At 41.5% G+C, this 21874-nt stretch overlaps 1 protein-coding gene across 1 annotated transcript in view; it reads left to right on the top strand.

The window, feature by feature from the left end:
• DOCK2 (dedicator of cytokinesis 2) overlaps nucleotides 1-21874 on the top strand; it is a 432741-nt gene that overhangs the window by 165334 nt on the left and 245533 nt on the right. Inside the window, exon 27 of the mRNA XM_028497312.1 lies at nucleotides 17028-17123. Coding sequence (XP_028353113.1) covers nucleotides 17028-17123 — 96 coding nt within the window. The remainder of the gene's footprint in view (nucleotides 1-17027; nucleotides 17124-21874) is intronic.

Raw genomic sequence — 21874 nt, forward strand, 5'->3', positions numbered from 1 at the left:
CCAGGACTACACTAGGGAAGTTTCCAGAAAACCACCCAAGAGTTCTAGAATGGACATTTTGTCAGGGTGATTTTAGATAATATTAGTCTTAGAGATAAACACAGTTGATTTAGCAGCCAAGATTAGAAAAGACAACATTTAATTCCCGCACAATTTCTCCAAGCAACGTAGCATGCCGAAGTTGTCTTTCACTCTTTATTTATTATCTTTTCCTTTACCTGGAATACAAACTCACCTTAGCTTTTCTCTGCAACCACATTTCCTACTGCTTTCAGTGGCATTCTGGGTTCTGGGGAGACCCCTCTTCCTCTCCCACCAAGCCTTCCTGCTCCTTGCTCTCTCTTTGTCATTTACTTGTTTCCTCCATCTGAAAAGCATTTTTTTTTCTTCCTTCTTCTTGTCCTGAGGGCCTCCAGTTGGTGGTTCACAGCCTGAATCTAGCCCACAGATGTGTTTTGATTGGCTTGCCAAATTATTTACTAAAAACCACAGTCCCACCACTTCCTATTGTTTCCTAAGTGTCTGTTCCCATGCGTTTGTTTCTGTCTCAGCCTTGTAAGTATCTCAGCTGTGACTCCTGAAAGCCAAACCTTGCCCTTCCTGATAGGCCCAACCCAATTCCCCTCGCATTAAGAAATCATCCCCGATTCTTTTTGCCCTACCTTAGTCACTTTCCCTCCTGCATGCTGACAACTTCTGGCTTATCATAGAATTTAGCACTTAATTGTGTGCAGTGTTATGTTTGTTATTGTCATATTGGACTGTCAGTATGGACTGTCAATAGGACTTCAATACGTTGAAGCAGGACTAGCACTTTCTTTGTTATTTCTCTTTTCTATGAAGGTGATGTCTTTCCACCTCACTAAACATTAACTGAGCGCCTACTGTTTGTCAGGCACCGTTCTAGGCATGGGGGCAAAGGTAATTAAGACAAAATGCTCCCTCATTTACAACTACCTCTGAGACCTATTTCCCAGTACTCCCAGCTCCAGCCCGTGGCCTCAATGGTCTATTCATTTTGGGGGGCACACGTGCCCTGTACCTTTCTCCATGGTTAACCTTCCTCCTCCTGCCACCATGAACGCTCTCTGAATATCCAGATCAGAGCTATTTTGAAGCCTGGGTTAATTCTCCTTATCTCTGACCCCCCAGCCCATTTCGAAGACATGTATTTATCCCAGTCTTCTAGAATTTTGACATAGACTACCATTTACTGGAAGTGCTCTTATGTGGGTGTCCTATAGCTGGTTTACAGACTCTCCATGGATAGGGCCGATTCGGTCTTATATTTTTTTCTGTATTTCTACATTGCCTGGGCCTAGTGCCCAATTCCGAGCAGATACTCAATAATTAATCTTTGTGGTTTGATTGATCCTCCTATCTTCAGTTAGTCTACTTTCTAGAAATACATGCTGACACTAATTTTATTTTTTATACTTAGAAGAACCTAATGAGAAAGGTAAATCTGCTGCTGTTGCATTGAAACCTCAGATAAAAAGCAGGTACTAACTTTGAGTATTGTTGTGCTCCCAAAGTTGTTATATATCAGTTTAGAATTCAGCATGCATTTCCCACAGAAATAATGCAGAAGAATAATGGTGGTCCAATTTCCAGGCCAGCCTGTTTGAGCATGTTTAACCTGTAGCGTAACTGAACTCTGGACAGAGGGTTGAGGCTCATATTTACGTGTCCACATTACATGAATAGTTTACAGAGATGGTAGGTACTTCACCTTACCTGACTCTCATCACATTTTGCTCACCTTTGAAGTATCTTTTAAGCCTCGTGGATGCAGGGACTGCATCTGTATTGTTCGCTGCCATATCCTAACATAGCACCTGGTACAGACTGTGCAGTCAGAAATACCTGTTGGTTTTCATTGAGTTAAATTCTAGTTGAAAGATTATGAACTTTGGAGACACATAGACCGTGGATTCAAATCCCAGCTTCACCCCTAGCTAGCCGTGTGATCTTGGGGAAGCTGTATGTCCTCCCTGAGCCTCAGCTTCCTATTTTGTTAGCCATGGCTACCATGTTGATACTCAATATGTGTTTCTTCTTTCCTTCCCTCTTTCCCTAAATTAATCCCTAAAAAAGCATTTGATTAATTCATTAATGGTGTCTGCTTTCCATGCTGCATTGGTTGAGGTGGTGGTGACAGGGAGGTGAAATTTGATATCAGAACCTGCAACAGTTTTTGAGACCATGTGAGTTCTATTTCCAGCTCTAGTTCTGACAGTCTGTGTGATCTGAGGGAGGTCACTCCAGTATATCTGTGAAAGAGTGATGATGGATTTCAGTTATTTTCAAGCTTTTCCACCTAAGTATCTCTAATTTCAGGTGAATGAATATAAACTCTCAATGTTCTGGGGATCTTGCCCAAAGGTTCAATTTATTTGAATTCAGTCTCGTGTCTTATCTTAATTACTCATGCATACTTTATTTTCTAATTCATGATAGATTAATGTTTTAAAAGTATTAGTGTTATTTGTGAGTCACCCATAAATGAATGTTCGCTATAAGCCAGATGCTTTGTCAAGGACCTTATATACAGAGATCAACTCTTACCATAATCTTGTGAGTAAGCCATTATCATGCCCTTGTTACTGATGAGCAAACAGCAAATTAGCAGCAGAGTCAGAATTCAATCTGTCTAAATCTAAACGTTTCCCCTACACCTCCTCAAGGGGTAAGTAAAAACAGACTTCCCTTGGCCATCAAGTATATTAATAAAAATGCTATGCCATGTTAACTGGAAAAAGCAGAACACAAATTATCTGCAAGCTGCAGAGGGATTTCTCAGGCATGAGAGCTTGAAGGCATCATAGAAGAAGGATTTAGATATGTTTCAGGGCTGGATTATGGGTGTATTATGTCACTTTTGTTCCTGGTAATATTTGTGCAATAAATAATGACTTTAAATAACTACTCTGTGTAATTTAGAAGTATACTGAATGGATAAAGGGATAGTTGATTTTGTCAGACATTATAATTTTTCCGGTACATTTTTGTGGGGGATCAGAAATGTAAAAATGCAGGCAAAGCTGGTATTTTTTATGTCCCCCGCTGGCTTGACAAGCATGACTGTAGCTGTGAGTAGGTAACAAGGCAGCTGTGCCTCAAAGAACCTTATGGAGAGGCACTAGAAACCTCATAAGCAGAGTTTGAAAGCAACCTCCGTGGAAAGGGGAGTATTTTTTTTTTTTTTTTTCTGTGAGTAGAGTCAGTCTTTAGGGAACAGAAGAGATGTTTTTATATCCGGGGGCAAGGAATGACACGATTCAGGGAAGGTTGGCGAGGAGTAGTTATAATCTTCCAAACTTCCAAACGACCCCTAGAAGACTAAATATTTATCTGCTTGAAACCTATTCTGAAAGACAAGCTACAACACCACATCCTCTTAGTTATAGGGTAAAAAGTGAAAGAAGAGGAGGAGATGGTGCCTTCATATAAGAAAAAGAAGGAAAGAAATTGTCAGCATCTTTGTTCTTTGAGAATAGATAACACATCTGATATTTTGCATCAAACTCTGAATTGATAAGATGTAAATTTAGGCAATATCATTCATCCATCCATTCATCCTTCCATCCATCTGTCCAACCACTCTTCTATTTACTGACACATTCATTTTATATATTTATTCATGTTCTTTGAGCTTCCTCTGTGTCAAGCAGATACCGCACTTTGGTCATTCAAAATTGAAATATGTGGTCCCTTAGTTTTGGGAAGTATGAATAGGGTTTTATGGACACCCAAAAAGAACAACGACTAATCCTGCCTGGGGTGAAGTGGGAGTTTAGAGTGATTGAGTCAGAAAAGGCTTCCCAAAGGTGATGATTGAGCTGGGTTTTTTTGACTGCTGAGTCACCTGACTGGCAGGTGGCCAGGGGTAGAAGGGCATCTCAGACACAGGTAAAAACCTGCTCTTAAAGGCATTCAGGTTCCTCTCTGTGGGAAGAATGAGCTGACCAAGGGTGGCTGGGTTAGGACCTGGGAGAAGCAAAACTACACCAGACACAAAAGACAACCCCTTGAAGGGGCTGATTGCAGTCCAAGGCTAAGGTGAGGTGCACTCTGCCTCGTGATGACATTGTGATTATGGGAAGATTAAAGTCACCCCAGAACTAGGAGCATTGGGAGTGGAAGACTACTTCTAGATGCTACACACTTATCAGAAAGGAACTCAATGTACTTCTAGGACTAAACACTTGTATTTCGTTCAAGATGAATTGGTTATACTAATTAATTATGCTAGACTCTTCACTCGCTGAGAATAAAAAGGGACTGAACACTCAGAAGAAGGACTTCCCTGTTTGCCACTGGTCAGGGAAGGATCAGAGCCAGGGATTAAAGTGGAGGGCACTGAGTGTATTATGGAGACTAGGAAATAGATGGCCGCCTTCTTTTCCAGAAAGCCACCAGAAACCATAGGTCAAATTGGAAAGTTTGGAGTAAATCAGAGGAATAAACTAGTTCTTCCTCTTTCAAATTTATTGTAGCTGTGTAGTGGTCAGAGAGAGATAGTGAGGGAGGAGGAAGCACACAACATAAACTTTCTGAAAAGAGTTGGCTGGGGATGAAAGTAAATACTAGCTATGTGATAGAACTTTAAAAATATTTGAAATCATCATTAGAATTTGAGAACAGTGAAGAAAATCACGCATGCTTTATGAACATTAAAACAGACACACGCACATGCTCTGGGGGTCAGTGAGGGGAGAGAGAGAGAAAGAGAGAGAGGGAGGGGGAGAGAGATTGAACTCCACCTTCTCCAGATGAGGAAAATGCCTTTGTTCTAGGAGGAAGGATTTTATCGGCACCATGGAGAGCGGCACGAGTTTTGTATTGCTCGTTTCTTCTAGAGATGAGTTTTCAGGGAGAGTTTTTTTTTTTTTTTAACTTTTAAAAACAACTTTATTAAGGTATAATTAACATAATGTAAACTGTTCACATTTAAAGTGTGAAATTTGTTGGGGGGAGGGATAAACTGGGAGATTGGGATTGACATATACACACTACCATATATAAAATAGATAACTAATAAGGACCTACTGTATAGCGTAGGGAACTCTACTCAATACTCTGTAATGACCTATATGGGAAAAGACTCTGAAAAAGAGTGGATAGGGGGCTTCGCAGGTGGTGCAGTGGTCAAGAATCCGCCTGCCAATGCAGGGGACACGAGCCCGTGTCTCCAGGGAGAGTTTTAATTCTATCCAATCTTAACTGAAAAGACAACATTGATGTCTGTGTAACTGCACATGTAGATCAGAGGATGCACATTCATTCCTCAGATTTATTGCTCTTTTCCGGCCAATTCTCTTGCATTTAAGATTGGCCTACTTCCTCCATCCCCTCCAGGCAAAGCAACAGAGGTTCAAGGGTAAGAGTTTAAAGTCTCCTCCTGTTGGTGGTAATTTTTCTAACGTTTCTCGCCTAATTGATCTTTAAGACTTGTCAGTGAGCGCGGGCTCTGAATTCTGGCTGAGACACAGGATCCTGGGATGTTTCATGAGACCTGTTTCTGAACTCAGTTCTGTGCCTGCCTGATTTGGGAGGGATTTGTGGGGCAGAGAGTCCATTGAATAAAAGAGGACAGTAGAGTTTTGATTTGGGGAGACCCTGCTGAGGAAACTAGATCAGTCACCGCCAGATGAGCTGTCTGGTATCTATATGCTTTGTCGGGAGGATTAGGGACATTTTCACTGTGGGAAGGAGGTTAGAAGATTGTGTATGTATTTTGATTCCACTCTCAGCTTGTCTAAGAACCCCTTAGTCATTTGTGTAGGGTCAAGCTGTGTGACCCATACAGTTGAGGAAGTCCACACCCAGAAGCTTCTAGATTCGACATTCTGATTTCATCCCCTTATCTAAGAATCTCTCCTTACTCTCTACAACAATTATCTGACATCTCGTATTTGCTTTTCTAATTAATTAATTAAATGAAATCTGCATCCCCTTAATAAAAATGTAGTGATTATTTCTTGTGTGTCAGATATTTGTGCTAGGTGTTGAACCTAAAATAATGACGCAGACCTAATCTCTGTCCTCAAGGATCTCACAGGTGATTCACAATCTATTTGTTCAGCCATGAAGTGGGGTCAGGTAAGAGTGGATATGTTTTGACTTTTACCTCAGAGGAGCTTATAGTCTAGTATTCTAATGCTCTCATTCGGGGCCTCATTTTAACAGGAGAGAATTAGCCTTCAGTCAAAGAATGACGTTTTATTCATGGAACCTCAAATATCAACAAATAGTTGGAGGTATATTTGGGAAATCATTTGGGGTGGGGGAGAATCATTCTGGTCTGAAGAGGTACCTTCTTTGCCTGTGGCTAAAGCCATCCCAGGATGGTGGGTGAAGGCTGGTGACAAAGCAGAGGCATAAAGCAGAAGGAAGCAGAAGAGAAATGCCAGACTGCTAGTGGAAGGGGAGAGAGAGAGGAGAGCAGGAACGGAGGGAGGAGGCTCACTGCGTAATCAGGACATGGAGGGATGGAACCATATTTGAATGACTTTCTGGATAAATAGGAGCAAAGATCTTCACCACCAGGGTTTTTTCCACCACTCCTTACCATATTCTGATGGAGGCATAAAATACATTGTCTCCTGACAAGCAAAATGTATTAAACGTTAGATATGTATTTACTTATTAAAAAAAGAGTAATATATAAGCGCCTTCTGAATTTCCTAAACCAGCAGAGTTAAACAGCGAAGTTTATCTTATTCTCATTCAAACAAGGAATTTTGACATTGCCCTAAGCCAATGTAATAACACTGAAAACGAGTGAGTGTACAATTTCTGTTAATTTTTTTAAAATATTATAAATAGTTCACAGACCCTATTTCTACAGTGGAGACCTTAAAGGTGCCCATTTCTGGTGGGCCATTTGCAAATTTATCTTCCTTGTTACATTTAGCTATTACAAACAATACAAAATTGCTGTAAATAGCCATGTGTACAACACAGGAGCCTTGCAACCGAGAGGACATGGATTCAAATCCAGTTCCATGACCTACAGTTCTGTGACTTTGGACAAGTTTCATAAACCTCTGAATTTTCACATCTGTAACATGGGGAGAGCCAGTGTAGTAGATTGATAAGATTATTCTGTGAATTAGCTGAGATAATTTGTGTAAAGAACTTATAATAGTATCTGGCATATATTAAGTGCTCGGTATATACTGAACAGTAATAATAATTAGATTACAATGGATCTTATTTTACATCTTAAAATAGGGTAATACTTATTCCCAGGGTTTTGGTCAAGATGCGGTGAGATAATAAATACAAAGCACATAGCCCATTGCCTGGCACATAGTATGAATTCATCAGATGTTAGTTGTGTTCTTTATCCATTTCTCCTTATACAATCCCCGTAGATTCCTCCCGTTTTGAAGAACAAAACCCCAAAGTGGAGCGTCTCCAAGGTACATCTTCACAAATGGCTCCAACCAGCCTCCATTCATCAGCATTAAGATGTTGGACTCACAGACCTTGGGAGGTTCATTTTTTCCACTCTAGGCTGTAGGTTGGAGATTTCAGTGTATTTTAATAAAAGCCCCGCAGAGCAACTTGCAGGATCTGAATAAAAGCAACATTTCTCTCTAGGCACAATGGGATTTTTCTGTGGGAGGTGATGGTTTTGTCATTTTTTTTTTTTCTGGTTGCTTTAAGTAGATTTTTATTTCACCTGCCAGGAAATGGAAGTTAAAAGCATCTGATAAATGGAATAAAATATTTCATAGTTGCACCTTCTACAAAAGCGTTAACCCATGTGACTTTGTAGTTCTTCTCTGTCCGCTCGGTAACGTTGACAACAGCCCTCCAGCATGTGAGCACTGAGACTCCATGGCCACGCTGGCACAGGGTAGGAGCTCTCAGGAGGGGAAGCACCCTCACCTCTGAACACAGGGCTGCCTGCAGCACACTGCAGTCCCTGATAGGTATCCACTCAGTCCTCTGTAATATGATTCCTTAGGTCTGTAGACTGACTTCCATTTTGTTCCAATTGGGCAATAGTTCTATTTTCTTTGTTACTATACATGATTACTGTGAAGATGTCCAACAAACCATAGCAAATAAATTATCCCTTTAACCTCACACCTCTCCCTCTTCTCCCTGTTTAACGATTTCCTATTCATTTTTCCAGACCTTTTGGACATAGAAAATATTTTTCAAAAACATAAATGGGCTTCTGCCACATGTGGTGCTCTGTAATCTCCTTTTACTGATACATTAAGGATATCTTTCCAGATCAAGGAATATCTATGCTCTCCTACTCCACTGTGTGGATAAGCCATCATTTATATAATAGGATCCCTGATTTGGGGACGTCTATCTTGCTTGCTACATTTGGATATTATAAGCAATACAATATGCTATAAACAGCTGTGCACACCAATGTTTGTGTTATTATTTACTTTGGACAAATTTGCTGAATGATTTATCATCTACAGAGTGCTGCCGCATCCATTCATTTCTGTGATCCTAAAAGATGGAGTCAGTGGCAGTTACGAGCCTGGACTCTGGAGTCAGACAGGCCTGGGCTGGAACTTGGATCAGCATTTACATGGTGTGTGACCACAGCCAGAGTCTATTTCCTCATCTGTAAATCTGGGATAATAGAAGTATTTCCTGCATTTCATAGGGAGGGGCTTGCAGAATTCCTTAAGGTAATATATGCACAACATGTAGTAAAAGCCCAAAAAATATTAGCAATCAGTGTTAGAAATACCTGCAGAGAATCATGAGATTCTCAAGATAATTCTGATACTGTGGGTGCGATTATGCCTGTGTACACATGAGGAAACTGAGGCTCAGAGATGTACGGTTGACCAACAGAAGAAAGGAGCATAATTAGTGGTAGCTCCATAACCTCTGTGCGAGGAGAGACTCTGTATTTTCGTAACCCTGAGAATCATTTCCAGAGAGGTTTTGGAGGGCCTGAAGCATCTCCCACCTCCCAGCACCACCGCACTTCGTATCAGGGAAGGAGCGTGGAATTATACAGAGCTGAGCTTGGGCTCAGGCTTGGCCCCCAGTGAGTGGATAATTCCTGGGCAAGTGACTAAGCTTCTCTTACCCTCACATTTCACATCTGGGGCTTCACTGGATTTTTTTTAAAAAACTAAATGAGATCATAGATGTCAAGTCCACATGCACAGCTCCTAGCTTATAGGATGACCTCAAGATTGTCAGGTAACAGCAGCGTGAGAATGAGAACCCACATCTTCTTTTCCTTTATTATCTCCCTCTACCACCAACTCAAACTCTCCCCTTCTAGAGAAAGCTAACCCACGGTGCAGACACTCATGACCACATGAAGGCATTGCCCAAGTCCTACCTGGGAAGTGGGGGGGGGGCGTGGTCCAGTGGGTAGGAGAGGCAGAGATGATGGGGTGCAGCAAAGCCCCCCCCGCCCGACTGCACTGACCCCGACTCCCACTTCTCTTGAGTCAGCAGCTGCCTCTGTCGCTTGCTTCACACAGTGAGCTGTTGTGCAGTGAAGTCAACTCTTTCAGGATGGAAACCAGTTCACACGGGAGGAAATAAACTAGCATTAAACCCAGAACTCATGAGAAAACCACATCACCTCCAGGAGCCAAAAAGAGAGAGAGGGCGACTCTGCTTTAGGTGATGGCTGGTACTATCTGTTGGAATTTAGGATATTTTCTTTCTAGGTGAGTGTTTGTGGTGCCTTCAAGATCAGAACGAGGTTGAAAAGACTTATATAGGAACACAGAGCAGAGAAAAATAGTAGTGGCCATAGATGTCATGGTCAGAATATGCAGTATTTCTCTTTAGCTAAATGAACAAAGAAGGTCGTTGGATTTAACCCTGTAGCTGTGACCTGGTATTCTTCATCTTAATACTGAAAAGAGGAGCTGGGATTGTCCTTGGCATGAACACAGGGACCAAGACTGTTCGCATGCCGGAGCAGAGGGAACAGTCGGCTGGACCTCGCTCAGCAGAACTGATTTTTCATTCTAGCTCTAATGACACGACTTGTCACTAGTCACATGACCTTATACTATCGCACCCCCCTCCAAAAAAAAAAAAATTGAAGTTTTTCTTTCTGTAAAATTAGGAGCTGCGTTAGAACTCTTTTCAAAGCTTCAGACATTTGTATTGCACAATCTCATTTTTTGTTATTTAACCATTATCCCATGTACTTTTAATATTTCTAATTAAATCAGCTCACTTATAAACACTTAAACATGAAATTTTAGGGTAGAAATCCCTGAAACGATGGTAGATGAAACATAGTTACATATTTTGCTCCCTGTTAAAAACCTACTGAAAAATATTAAAGGGAGTTTTTTTAAAAGGAAGGTAGATATCAAGTGGAAAAGTAGTAAATGACGCAGCAGACCCAAGAAGGGTGATTCATAAGCCAGCAGTGGGGAAAGCTGAAAACTCTTCCAATCTAAAGCAAAGATTCCCCCAAAGTTTCAGGTAATGGTAGTACCGGGTGCCGCTGGAGGTGGGATGAAGGAGAGGAGTTCAGACAAGTAGGATCAGTTGCAAGTCTGTGTAAGAAGCAGCCTGACTCCATGCATCTGGGTCACTGGAGGTTTGTTCTATAAAGAGGATAAAACAGCGGGCATCTGGAGTAGCGTACACCAGGCAAAATCGAAGGCAGTGATGCCATACTCAAAATAAGCTTTTAACCAAAATATGCGTCCTGGAAGCTGAAGGCTCCAGCACTTTCCTCCCACTCAGCTCCTGGAATGCTGGCAGTCAGGTCTTAACCCTTCAGACAAGAGAAATCAGAGAATTCTCATCTGTGTAATCCGACCAGCCCAGACCGATCCAGAAGAAAAACTTGTATATACTGATACTTGAGCCTCTCCTACTAACTGTCCCAACCAGATGACCCTGCAGGGAAGCTCCCAGACCACAAGCTCTACTCATACGCCCAGAGTTGGCAAACAGCCTTCGAGTCACCCGCACTGAAATGTGACCTACCACCACCGGTTACAGAGAACTAAGGAAGAACTCTAACAAGAAAGAGAGAGTGCAAAACAGGCAATCAGAAGACAAGTAACTTGGAGGAAAACAGTGACTCCATGAGGCAAAGCAAACTTAAAAATAGGCAGAGAGGATTTTGAAAAATAGGAGAAGAGGCAGTCATCAATTAGGGAAAAGGTAGTTTAAAAACAATCATCCAAAGAACTAAAAGGAATATCTGATTTTTTTTTCCCCAAAATTGCTTTTTTCATTTTGGGAAATGAAAAGTTGTACAAGAAATGGGAATTGGTCATAGTTTACAAAACATTTTAAACACCAACTATTGATCAAACCAAAATTACAGTATAGCTGTATGGGAAGAAGGAGAAATGGGAAGGATGCCAGGGCCTAATGGGGCAGAGGGGGGAACAATAGTGAAATCCTTGTCTTATATGGTGGAGAGTTTACAGATAATACCAGAAAGAGGAAGACATTTGCTTAAAAAAGAAGTAATGCAAGTGTGTTACTGGCAACATGGTCATAAATACCAAAATAACAACGACGTCAGCTAAAAGAAGTAAAGAAGTTCCCCTGGCGAGGAGAAGGCGAGGCACTGCTGTTTTGTTGTTTTGTTTTTTTAATGAACCTTGGAGAATGTTTTTAAACTTTACACATTTGTAACTTTGATAAAAATAAAGAAATTTACATCACTGCCATTAAATAGTCAGCATCACTTGTATAACGTAGAGCCCTCAAACGGTTAAAAATATCGTATTATACAGTTAGATAGTGAGCATGTATCAAAGTTTTATTTGATAAACTAGGGAACAAGCTGAACAATGAAAGAGCTGATTCAAAAGTATTTAGAGTTCTTGATTTTTTTGTGGGAGAAGAGATGCTTGTAGAAAATTGTCCTTACATGTAAGACAAAATTCTACAGATCAGTAGAACCTTTAGAGAACCAGCAAAAAACAAAACAAAAAAAATCACGTTTGGTCATTTTTCTACAAGTTAACCTCCATCTTTATATAGCTATGATATTTCTGGTTTCTAATTAATTGTAGTTGGTTAATCAAATAAAGATACATTTCCTGAGAGGGTAAGAGCACCTTTCTCCTCTCCCCCAGTATGGGCTTATCAGAAATGCTCTATTTAAAAACCATGAGGATTAATCTCCAATATATATAAACAGCTCATGCAGCTCAATATTAAAAAAACCACCAACCCAATCAAAAAAATGGGCAGAAGACCGAAATAGACATTTCTCCAAAGAGGACATACAGATGACCAAGAGGCACATGAAAAGCTGCTCAACATCACTAACTATTAGAGAAATGCAAATCAAAACTGCAGCGAGGTATCACCTCACACCAGTTAGAATGGGCATCATCAGAAAATCTACAAACAACAAATGCTGGAGAGGGTGTGGAGAAAAGGGAATCCCCTTTCACTGTTGGTGGGAATGTAAATTGATACAGCGACTAGGGAGAACAGTATGGAGGTTCCTTAAAAAACTAAAAATAGAATTACCATATGACTCAGCAATCCCACTACTGGGCCCATACCCAGAGAAAACCATAATTCAAAGAGACACATGCACCCCAGTGTTCATTGCAGCCCTGTTTACAACAGCCAGGTCATGGAAGCAACCTAAATGCCCATCAACAGATGAATGGATAAAGAAGGTGTGGTACATAGATACAATGGAACATTACTCAGCCATAAAAAGGAACAAAACTGGGTCATTTGTAGACACGTGGATGAATCTAGAGACTGTCATACAGAGTGAAGTAAGTCAGAAAGAGAAAAACAAATATCGCATATTAATGCATATATGTGGAACCTAGAAAAATGGTACAGATGAACCGGTTTGCAGGGCAAAAATTAAGACACAGATGTAGAGAACTAACGTATGGACACCAAGGGGGGAAGGTGACGGGTGGGGGTAGGATGAATTGGGAGATCGGGATTGACATGTATACACTGATGTGTATAAAATGGATGACTAATAAGAACCTGCTGTATAAAAAAATAAATAAAATAAAATTCAGAAATTAAAAAAAAAATAGGCTTAAAAAATAAATAAAATAAAAACCATGCATCCTCGTTTTGCTTTATTTCCAAGTTTTGGATCGTTTTCCTAAACACTTGCCATAAATATAACTTTAAAAATAAACACAATAAAAATGAAACAATTTTATTAAGTTCTAACTAGATGCTGTTGTGTACTGTCTGCTCTAACCTGAGGACTTTCCCCTTTGTTAAAAAAGGAGTCGTACGTGAACTAAAGGGGTATTTAAAAACATATTAGCACCAAAGAGAGATTTTTCTACTTGGTGTTATTAAAAGGGTTAAAGAAAAAACTGAAAGAAGGGGATACCTTTCGCATAATTTGATTCAAAGTTAGGAAATGCTGTGTCTGTGTATTATTACTTAAAATCGTCTCATATATGGTATGCTCTATTACAATTCTGGAAATACTGTAGGAAAGCAGTAGTTTTGAACCTCATCCTACAAAGTCCTTGGGCTGGCTTCAGGCCTAGGGTGAGCTAGGAAGACAGGGGTTGCCCCACCCACTTCGAGTTCTCCTTTTACTATGTTATGTAGTAGGTTTATGGATAAGATTTCATTTAAAGAAAGGACTCCAAGTTCCTTCCAGATCTCACAGCCTATGATTATTAAAAGAAAAAAGTCACTACGATTTTGCAGTGTGTTTAGGTTGGACGGATTAATTTCTTTGCCGGGGCCATAATAGGAAGACTGACTTTGTCATTTCAATTATAAGCCACTGTTTAGTCGAGCCCGGAGGACACTTTCCTGGAGGTTCCCTCCACTTGCCTGGCAGTGGATCAGTTAACGGCGGGTGATTTGTGGCTGCATTTTTACTGCTTCGCACAGGTTTATCATCTTGAAAGTTTTCCATTTGCATATATGCTATACATTCTTTAGACGGCATTTCGATATCATCCAGAGTTTAGATTATGCATTCCCTTGTGCCGCACTCTCTGCTACGTGATGGGAATCTGCAAGCCTGGCCGGAATGCTGCGGCAGACCTAGGGGAACGTGAGTTGCAGCCACACCACTTATTGAAGGCTTACTACGTGCCAACCCTTAGTATCGAGGGCTTTCCCTGCAGTACTTTATTTATTCCTCAAACCAGTACTTTGAGGTTTCTACTGTTTGCCACATTTTTTAAATAAAGAAGCTGAAACTCAGAGAGGAAAGGTAATTTGCTCAAGGTCACCCAGCGCAAATAAGCAGAATTGAGATTCAAACTCAAATCTGTCTGATCCCAGAACACTCTGCTACACAGCCTCCCTTATTGGGAGCTTTCAGAGTGAAATGAATTGAACTTGTCAGTTTTCGACTTTTAAATACCAAACTTCCCAAGCAGTCTAATTGCCACTCTTTGGACTAAGAAGAAATGACTATTTAAAAGAAGCAGCGGGGGGCTTCCCTGGTGGCGCAGTGGTTGAGAGTCCGCCTGCCGATGCAGGGGACACGGGTTCGTGCCCCGGTCCGGGAAGATCCCACATGCCGCGGAGCGGCTGGACCCGTGAGCCGTGGCCTCTGAGCCTGCGCGTCCGGAGCCTGTGCTACGCAACGGGAGAGGCCACAACAGTGAGACGCCCGCGTACCGCAAAAAAAAAAAAAAAAAAAAAAAAAAGCAGCGGGCAGGAGGGCAAGAGAAAAGGGTTTTATTATCTCTATTGGTAAAGGAAGAGATGTAATCCTGAAAAAAAATAACATGAAATGGAAACTATCATATAAATTTGCAGTGGGCTTAGGTTGATGAAATTGCAAAGGAATGAAGAGAAGATAAGGGAGTAATGAAAAAAAGCACTGAAGATTTTCTAAAAGGGAAAGAAAAGATCAGAAGTCACTGAAGACAGTTGGAAGTTGGCTCAATTGAAGGCAGGCTGTCTATCTTGACATTTGGAAAGAGGCTAATGAAGCTCCAAAGTAACAACCAGAGATCTGTGTTCATGTTCCAGTCCGCCTGGGTGGGATTTGGGTGAGGAGTAGGCTCTGGAGCCAGACTTCTGGGTTTGAATTCTTTTCCCTGACTTTCTGGCTGGGTGACCTTGGACAAATTACTTAACCTCTCTGGCTTCAGTTTCCTCATCTGAATAATGGCGATCATAACAGCATCAATCTTGTTGTGAGAGGAAGTAAAATGTTTAGCGAGGTGCCAGGCATTTAGTAAGAACTCACAGAAAGTTAGATATTGTTGTCGTTACCATAAGCATCACGCTCATATAATGCAAGAAATACGAGATTGTAAGTCAGTAAAAAGGCTTGAAGAAACAAACGGGAAGGAAGTCAGGAGAGAAGTTCACCTGCAGCCAAGAAGTAAAGGGCAATTTTCTCTTGCCCACCACTGAGCATCAGGAGGAAATGCCAGATGTGGGGAAAGGCTGGATGGTTGGGGGAGCTCAAACCTAGCAAGAGATTGAGGTCTGGATGGATTTAATTGTTTCTGTAAAATACATGCTCTGATGGAAGCTCTGGTGGCAAAGGTTCTTCTGGTGAGCTCCACAGGGCTGAGGAATCGGAGATTAGCCAGCATACAGAAGAAGTGAGTCTGGGGCTGAGAGAGAAAGCAAGCTCTGGGTTATTCGTCTTTGGGTGCCAGTGGTCACGGAAAGCACATTGGGAGGGGAGGGAATTTTTTAATAAGCACATCTTCTTTTGTTATCTCATTCTCCCTCCCCCAAGTATGAATCTATTTTCCATTCATTCGTTACCTTAAGAGACAAACCACAGTTAAGTTGAATGCAGCAAAGATTAATAAGGTACTTATGAATGAGTGAGTGGTCATCTGCTTTTTCAGCCACCATTTATTTATCACTTTCTTGATGTCAGGGTCTGGTTAGGTCCTGGAGTCACAGGATGTTCCCAAATACAAGACTTCATTTCTAGAGCTTTACTGTGTTGTGTCATGGTTCTCAGCCATCAGAATAACCCACATAAAATTCAGAAATCACAGACGTTCAGGATCTATCTCAGACCTACAGATTCTCCTGCAGTGGAATTAGGCGAGTGTATTTTTCCACCACGGCATGTGTCACTTTTATGTTCACGTCAACCTCGAAAGACTGGTGAGAGAACCTTCCACAGTTTATAGATAAGGAAGTTGAAGCTCAGAAAGGTTAGGATGATAAGTGAGGTCACACAGCTGGCAAGGGCAGAGCTGGAACTCAGACACAGAGCTACTGAATTTATAATCCCAAGGGCCTTCCTCTTGGCCATGACCACTCTCCCAGGTATGCATTAATGAAAATCTGTGCCTTAAGTCTGTGCCGGTAAAAGGATCTGAGGGTGTAGGTAAACATGCATGAAACCCTTTCCTACCCCAAAAAATGCTCAAAAAGCATCGGTAAGTCCTACCCAAGGTTCAGGGACTTGTATTTAAAGTGGACAGAACCCTATAAATGTTACAACCTGGCTCATTGTGGATTTCCTCCAAGGTGGATAATGCAGTGTCTACTGCACAAAGCTCTCCCATGTTACAGTTGCCATCACATAACCCCAGTCCTGGGCTCCAGAAACACTGCCTCCTTTTATTTGTCTCTGCAGCCTAGGGATGACAGTGGCCACCTGCTGTTGCTAATCCCTAACTTACCTTCTTTGGTGTCTCAGCTTTTTCATCACCTGTATAGCCAATTTCCTGCATCAAATCCCCTCCTTATTCCAGGTTAGATCCTGTTACACAGATGAAGAAACCAAGGTTCAGAGAAGTTAGGTAACTCAGCCAATATAATACAATAATTCTTGACAGAGTTACTATTCTGAACCATAAGTTTCTGATTCCAGAGCTTAAGCTCTTAATCACTGACTTATATTTAAGGTGGTTAGTGAAGTTCCTGGTGCCCAAAGCCAGGTGGTGATGGCGATGGAGATACGAGGACGACAGTGATTATGATGATGATGGTGCTGATGTTGATGCTGACGGTAGTGGTGGCGGTGATCTCGGTGATCACCATGTTTGACAACTGTTGTATGTCCTTTGGGATAGGTGTGCAGATACAGTGTCCCGGTTGTCACACAGATGTCTCTGATTGTGTTACAGGCCTTCACCTACCACCACATCCAAGAAATCATGGTCCAGCTTCTTCGCACGGTGAACCGGACAGTCATCACAATGGGGCGGGATCACGTTCTGATTGTGAGTAGATCTTTTCCTCTCGTCAAGCATTTCAAACTGGGGTCAAGGAATGAATTTTCTGGAACACCAGGTCTCGTCAAACACTCAGCACCAGTCGTTACTTTGTCTTGGACTACATGGGTCAGATTTTTCCTACGTGGGCTGGGAGAACATGAGAGTTAACTCAAGTTGCTGAAATAAAATTAGACTTAGAACTTGTCTACCAGGATGAGTGTACCAGATGAGCTGAGCCTCTCTGAGCCTCAGCTTCCTCATCTATGAATGGTGGAAGGTTCTCTCACCAGAGAGAAGCCTTTTGTAAGTAAGGCATGTCCAACCATGTCACTCCTTTGCTTAAACTCACTGGTGGTTTTCCATCTCTGCTTGGCTTATCTCTCCCTCAGGTCTGAGGGCTTGTGCCCTCCTGTTAATCAGATCTTGGCTTAGGTGCCATCTAATCAGAGAGGCTTCCCTGCCCTGACTGCCCTGTCTATAATACCCCACACCCCTCCATCCCCTTTCAGTTTCTACACCCTACTCCTTCATGGTTCTTAGTACTTATCACCATATGAGTGAGATATATATCTATATCTATCCATATAGCTATATAATTTATGTAGCTACATAGATAGATACAGATATAGATATCTATAGATTATAAAGATATATAGATAGATATAGATACATTTTCCTTTATTTATTTGTTTATTGGCTGGCTCTCCTTGTAAGAATATGAGCTCCAGAATGAAAGGATTTTTGTCTGTTTTGTTCATTTGTATCTCTGGACCCTACAGCAGTGCCTGGCATATAGTAAGTACTTGATAAATTTGTTGAACGAATGAATGAAAGAATGAGTGACTGAATGAGTGAAGGAAAGAATGAAGTGTACCAGGCAGGGACTCTAAAGTTTAATGAAGACAAGTAGTACTCAGCTTTGATTGACTGACACCATGTGGGATTAGCCAGACAGCTGCTAGCACTCCCAACTTCTTGAGAGAAGCTAAAAATCCCCGTACTCTATGTGAAATTTCCTGATGTTTAAGTGTTGGCAGCTAACTAAAAAATACTTATAAACATTTTATGATCCTCAAACAGCTGGATTCAGCTCTCAGAAAGCCAGTTTGGGATGTCTGCTGGTACAGTATGAGCCGGTTTGGGGATGTTGATGTCACTAACTATAGTCCTGCTTCATGGTTACAGAACTTAACATGCTGAGTGTTTATTCTAACAGTAGCTTGGCAAGGATTTGATCTCTAGAAGCAGCCAAGTGTAACAATCTTCTTTATACCCATTTGGTTCTGCCTACTCATGTCAGTGCATGGTTCCTTACTGTATATTATGTACACTTAAAGGAGTGGTGACATCCTTAGAGGGCACCAGCAGTGCTGGGTACTCCTGCCTTACTGGTGCAGAGAGCCATGTAAATCATTCTCTGTTGTTTGTCTTACTGTCCTTCCACCTTAAAAGCATCACCATTTCTTACTCAGTTATGATCTTCCATATCTGCAGTTCCCATAATGCACCTTAGATAAACACTTTATGACCTCCCTAATCTTTATTCCTTCTCTTTGGAGCCAGACCTAAAGACGGTCGTCCATCCGTGTGGCTCATTCCATCTATATAGCAGGCTCTTAACTCTGTCTCTCCTTCAGAGCAGTGATTCTTTAAAACGGTGCCTGGATCATAGAAAGCGCCAAATAACTGGTGTCTGTTATTATTATTTTCCTTTCTCTCTGGTACAGTGTGTCTCTCTGTCCCTTTGCGTTACCGACATAGTCAGGTGAGCATAGTTTGGCCCTCTTTCACGCTGAGACTTTTATCCGATGCTCTGTCCTGGTTGCTTGCCCTTCCAGTGCACGCTGCTCACTGCTGGCCTGTTCATCTTTGCCAGGAGACTCCCCTACTCTAGAATGTTCAGCGGCTCCCCACTGTCTACCAAATTAAGGCATAAATGCACTAGTCTGGCCATTCGTAGCTTCTGTGATCTGGCCATAACCAAAATTTATAGCCTTTTCATCTACTTTTCTCCAAATATCCAGCCAAAGTGGATGTCTGCATATTGCCTAAACATGCCTGGCACTTTTTCACTTTCACGCTGCTTTCTTTGTCTGGAATTCCTTTATGTGCCATCTTAATCTGTTGAAATCCTATCTAGTCTTCAAGATCCAGCACAAATATACTCCCTTATAAAGCTGTCCGAATCTCACCGACCTGGTTGAGATCTCCCCACGTCTTCTAAATCACACGGCTGTCTCATCTTCTTCTTCTTCTTTTTTTTTAAACAGTTTCATTGAGATATAATTTAAATACTTTAAAATTTAACCATTATAAGCATTCAGTTCGATGAGTTTTTATAATGTATACAGTGTGCAGCCATAGCCAGGATTCAGTTTAGAGCACTTTTTTCACCTCCAGAAGTTCTGTCTGCAGTCCCTCTCCGTCCCACTCCTACCCCTCCAGCCCCACCCCAGCTAGGTCAGCAGCCGCTAATCTACTTTCTGTCTCTATAGATTTGCCTTTTCTGGAGGTTTCATGTAAGGGAAATCAGACAATTTGAGGCCCTTTGTAGCTGGCTTTTTTCCGTAGCATAATGTTTTTGAGGTTCATCCATATTTTAGGATGTTTCAGTACTTAATTCCTTTTAATTGCTGAATAGTATTACACTGTATGAATATATCACATTTTGTTTATTCATATTCAGTTCATAGGTACTTGAATTGTTTCCGATTTTTGGCCGTTACGAATAATGCTGCTATGAACATTCACATGCACATTTTGTGCGAACATATTCTAATTTCTCTTGGGTCGAAACGTAGGAGTGGAATTGCTTGGGCCTATGGGAAGTGTATGTCTAACTTTAGAGGAAGCTGCCAAACAGTTTTCCACAGTGTTTGTACCATTTTACTTTCCCACCAACAGTGTATGAGTGTTCTGTGTTTATCTACATCCTCACCAACACTTGGTATTGTCAGTCTTTTGGATTATAACAGTTCTAGTGGATTCGTAACAATTCTAGTGGCATCTCATTGTGGTTTTAATTTGCATTTCCCTGATGACTAATGATGTTGAGCGTCTTTCCATGTGCTCTGCCTCTTTTTTTAAGTCATTTTTATCTGTGAACTTGACATAGATAGCTCCTCTCTTGTAGCGTAAGGCTTAGACCTATCTGTAAAATGGGGGTAAAAACAGACCTTCTTCATAGAGTTGCTGTGAGAATTAAATGTAATAATACATGAGAAGCATTTGCACATGTGTTTCTTTTACATAACATGCATGTGTTTATTCATTCAGTATTTTCTGAGAACCTTTTATATACTCAGCGCAAAGGCTCAGAAATGAGTTAGACGTGGGTCTGTGCCCACAAGAAAACCATGACCTCCAATGGGATGCCTCTGAAGTACCTCAAACTCACTGTATCCCAAACCCAATGCATCACCAGCCCCCTGGAGCCTACTCCACACTCCCTGTGTTCACGATTTCAACTTATGGTACTGACATCCTAGAACTAAGGAGCTGCCCTTGACCCCTTCCTCTCACTTGCCCACTGCCGCTTCCAACCACCTACTAAGTCCTGCTGTTTTCAGCACATCTGACCTCAGTGCCTCCCACCTGGCTCCCCACTTGGCTCTCAGAGTCCCTGTACACGGTCAGTCATCAGGCTTGCCGTACTTAGTCCCTTGCAAGGTGATTTTCTGATTTTTGTGCTCATGCCCCCCCTACATTCTGTGGACCCCCTTGAGGGCAGGGATCACGTTTACTCATTCTTTTATCCTTATCACCCAGAGGGAGACTGGCTTACTGTGGATACTCAATAAATGCTTGTTGAGCAAATGAATGAGTGAAATACTCCCTGAAAATGTGGTGCTGTACCATACCTTCATATTTTTGTACGTGCTTTTCCCTCAGTTTAGGTTGCTTTTCCTTCTTCAAGGAACACTTTTTCTAAATACCAGGAACCCACATCTCGGGGAGTGTGGGAGAAGTGTAAGGAATTGCCTGCTCAGACTTTCCCTGCCCCCTGGGCTGATTCCAGGAGCCTTGCAGACATTCTAAGTTGCAAGCTGCGTCCTTAGTCTCAATGACTCTTGGGTTTGCTGCTGTAATTACAATGATAAGAGTGCTGAGTGGGGAGTACTAAAGGTATGTGGCAAGCACACTTCACTAGGAGCAGGGATGTGCCTGAACTAGAAGGAAGAAATAAACAGGTCTTTCCTAAGATTTGGCTTCATTTTCATAAAATGGGCCTTTCCAGCAATTCTTAGAATAGAACTAGCTCATCCAAATTAAGGAAAATGTGATGTTGGAAAGTAATTACTGAGAGGTCAGGGGTCCCTGTCTTAGTGCTGAAGGCCCCAATTTCATTTCAAATTGAAATCTGGCAAGGAGGAGACATCCCCATTCCAGCCATCACTTTTAATTTTCCAGATATGATTTTTATTGGTTAGTTTCATTACTCTGGAATATTAAACAATGAATATTTACGGCAAACACCAGATGTGTCTAGTTCTTCTGAAATCCCAAGAAGGCCCGATTGGGTGTAGGGCTGGTTGTTCTCGTGTCATTATGTGGGATTAAATAGTGATTTTTTTTCTTATTTGTTGGAGTAGAAATGTTGTGATAAAAGGTATTAAAATTACACGTACCATGGGGCTAGGATGGATTGATTCTTGTGCACAGCACATTGTAATGATCATTTGCTGGAAATAGCCATTCCTGATTTTTTCTGTAGATCGTCTGCCTGAACAATGAAGTGTTGGTGGTGACAAACGAGC

This window comes from Physeter macrocephalus, chromosome 2 (genome assembly GCF_002837175.3).
Source record: "Physeter macrocephalus isolate SW-GA chromosome 2, ASM283717v5, whole genome shotgun sequence".
In the NCBI taxonomy this organism is placed as follows: Eukaryota; Metazoa; Chordata; class Mammalia; order Artiodactyla; family Physeteridae; genus Physeter; species Physeter macrocephalus.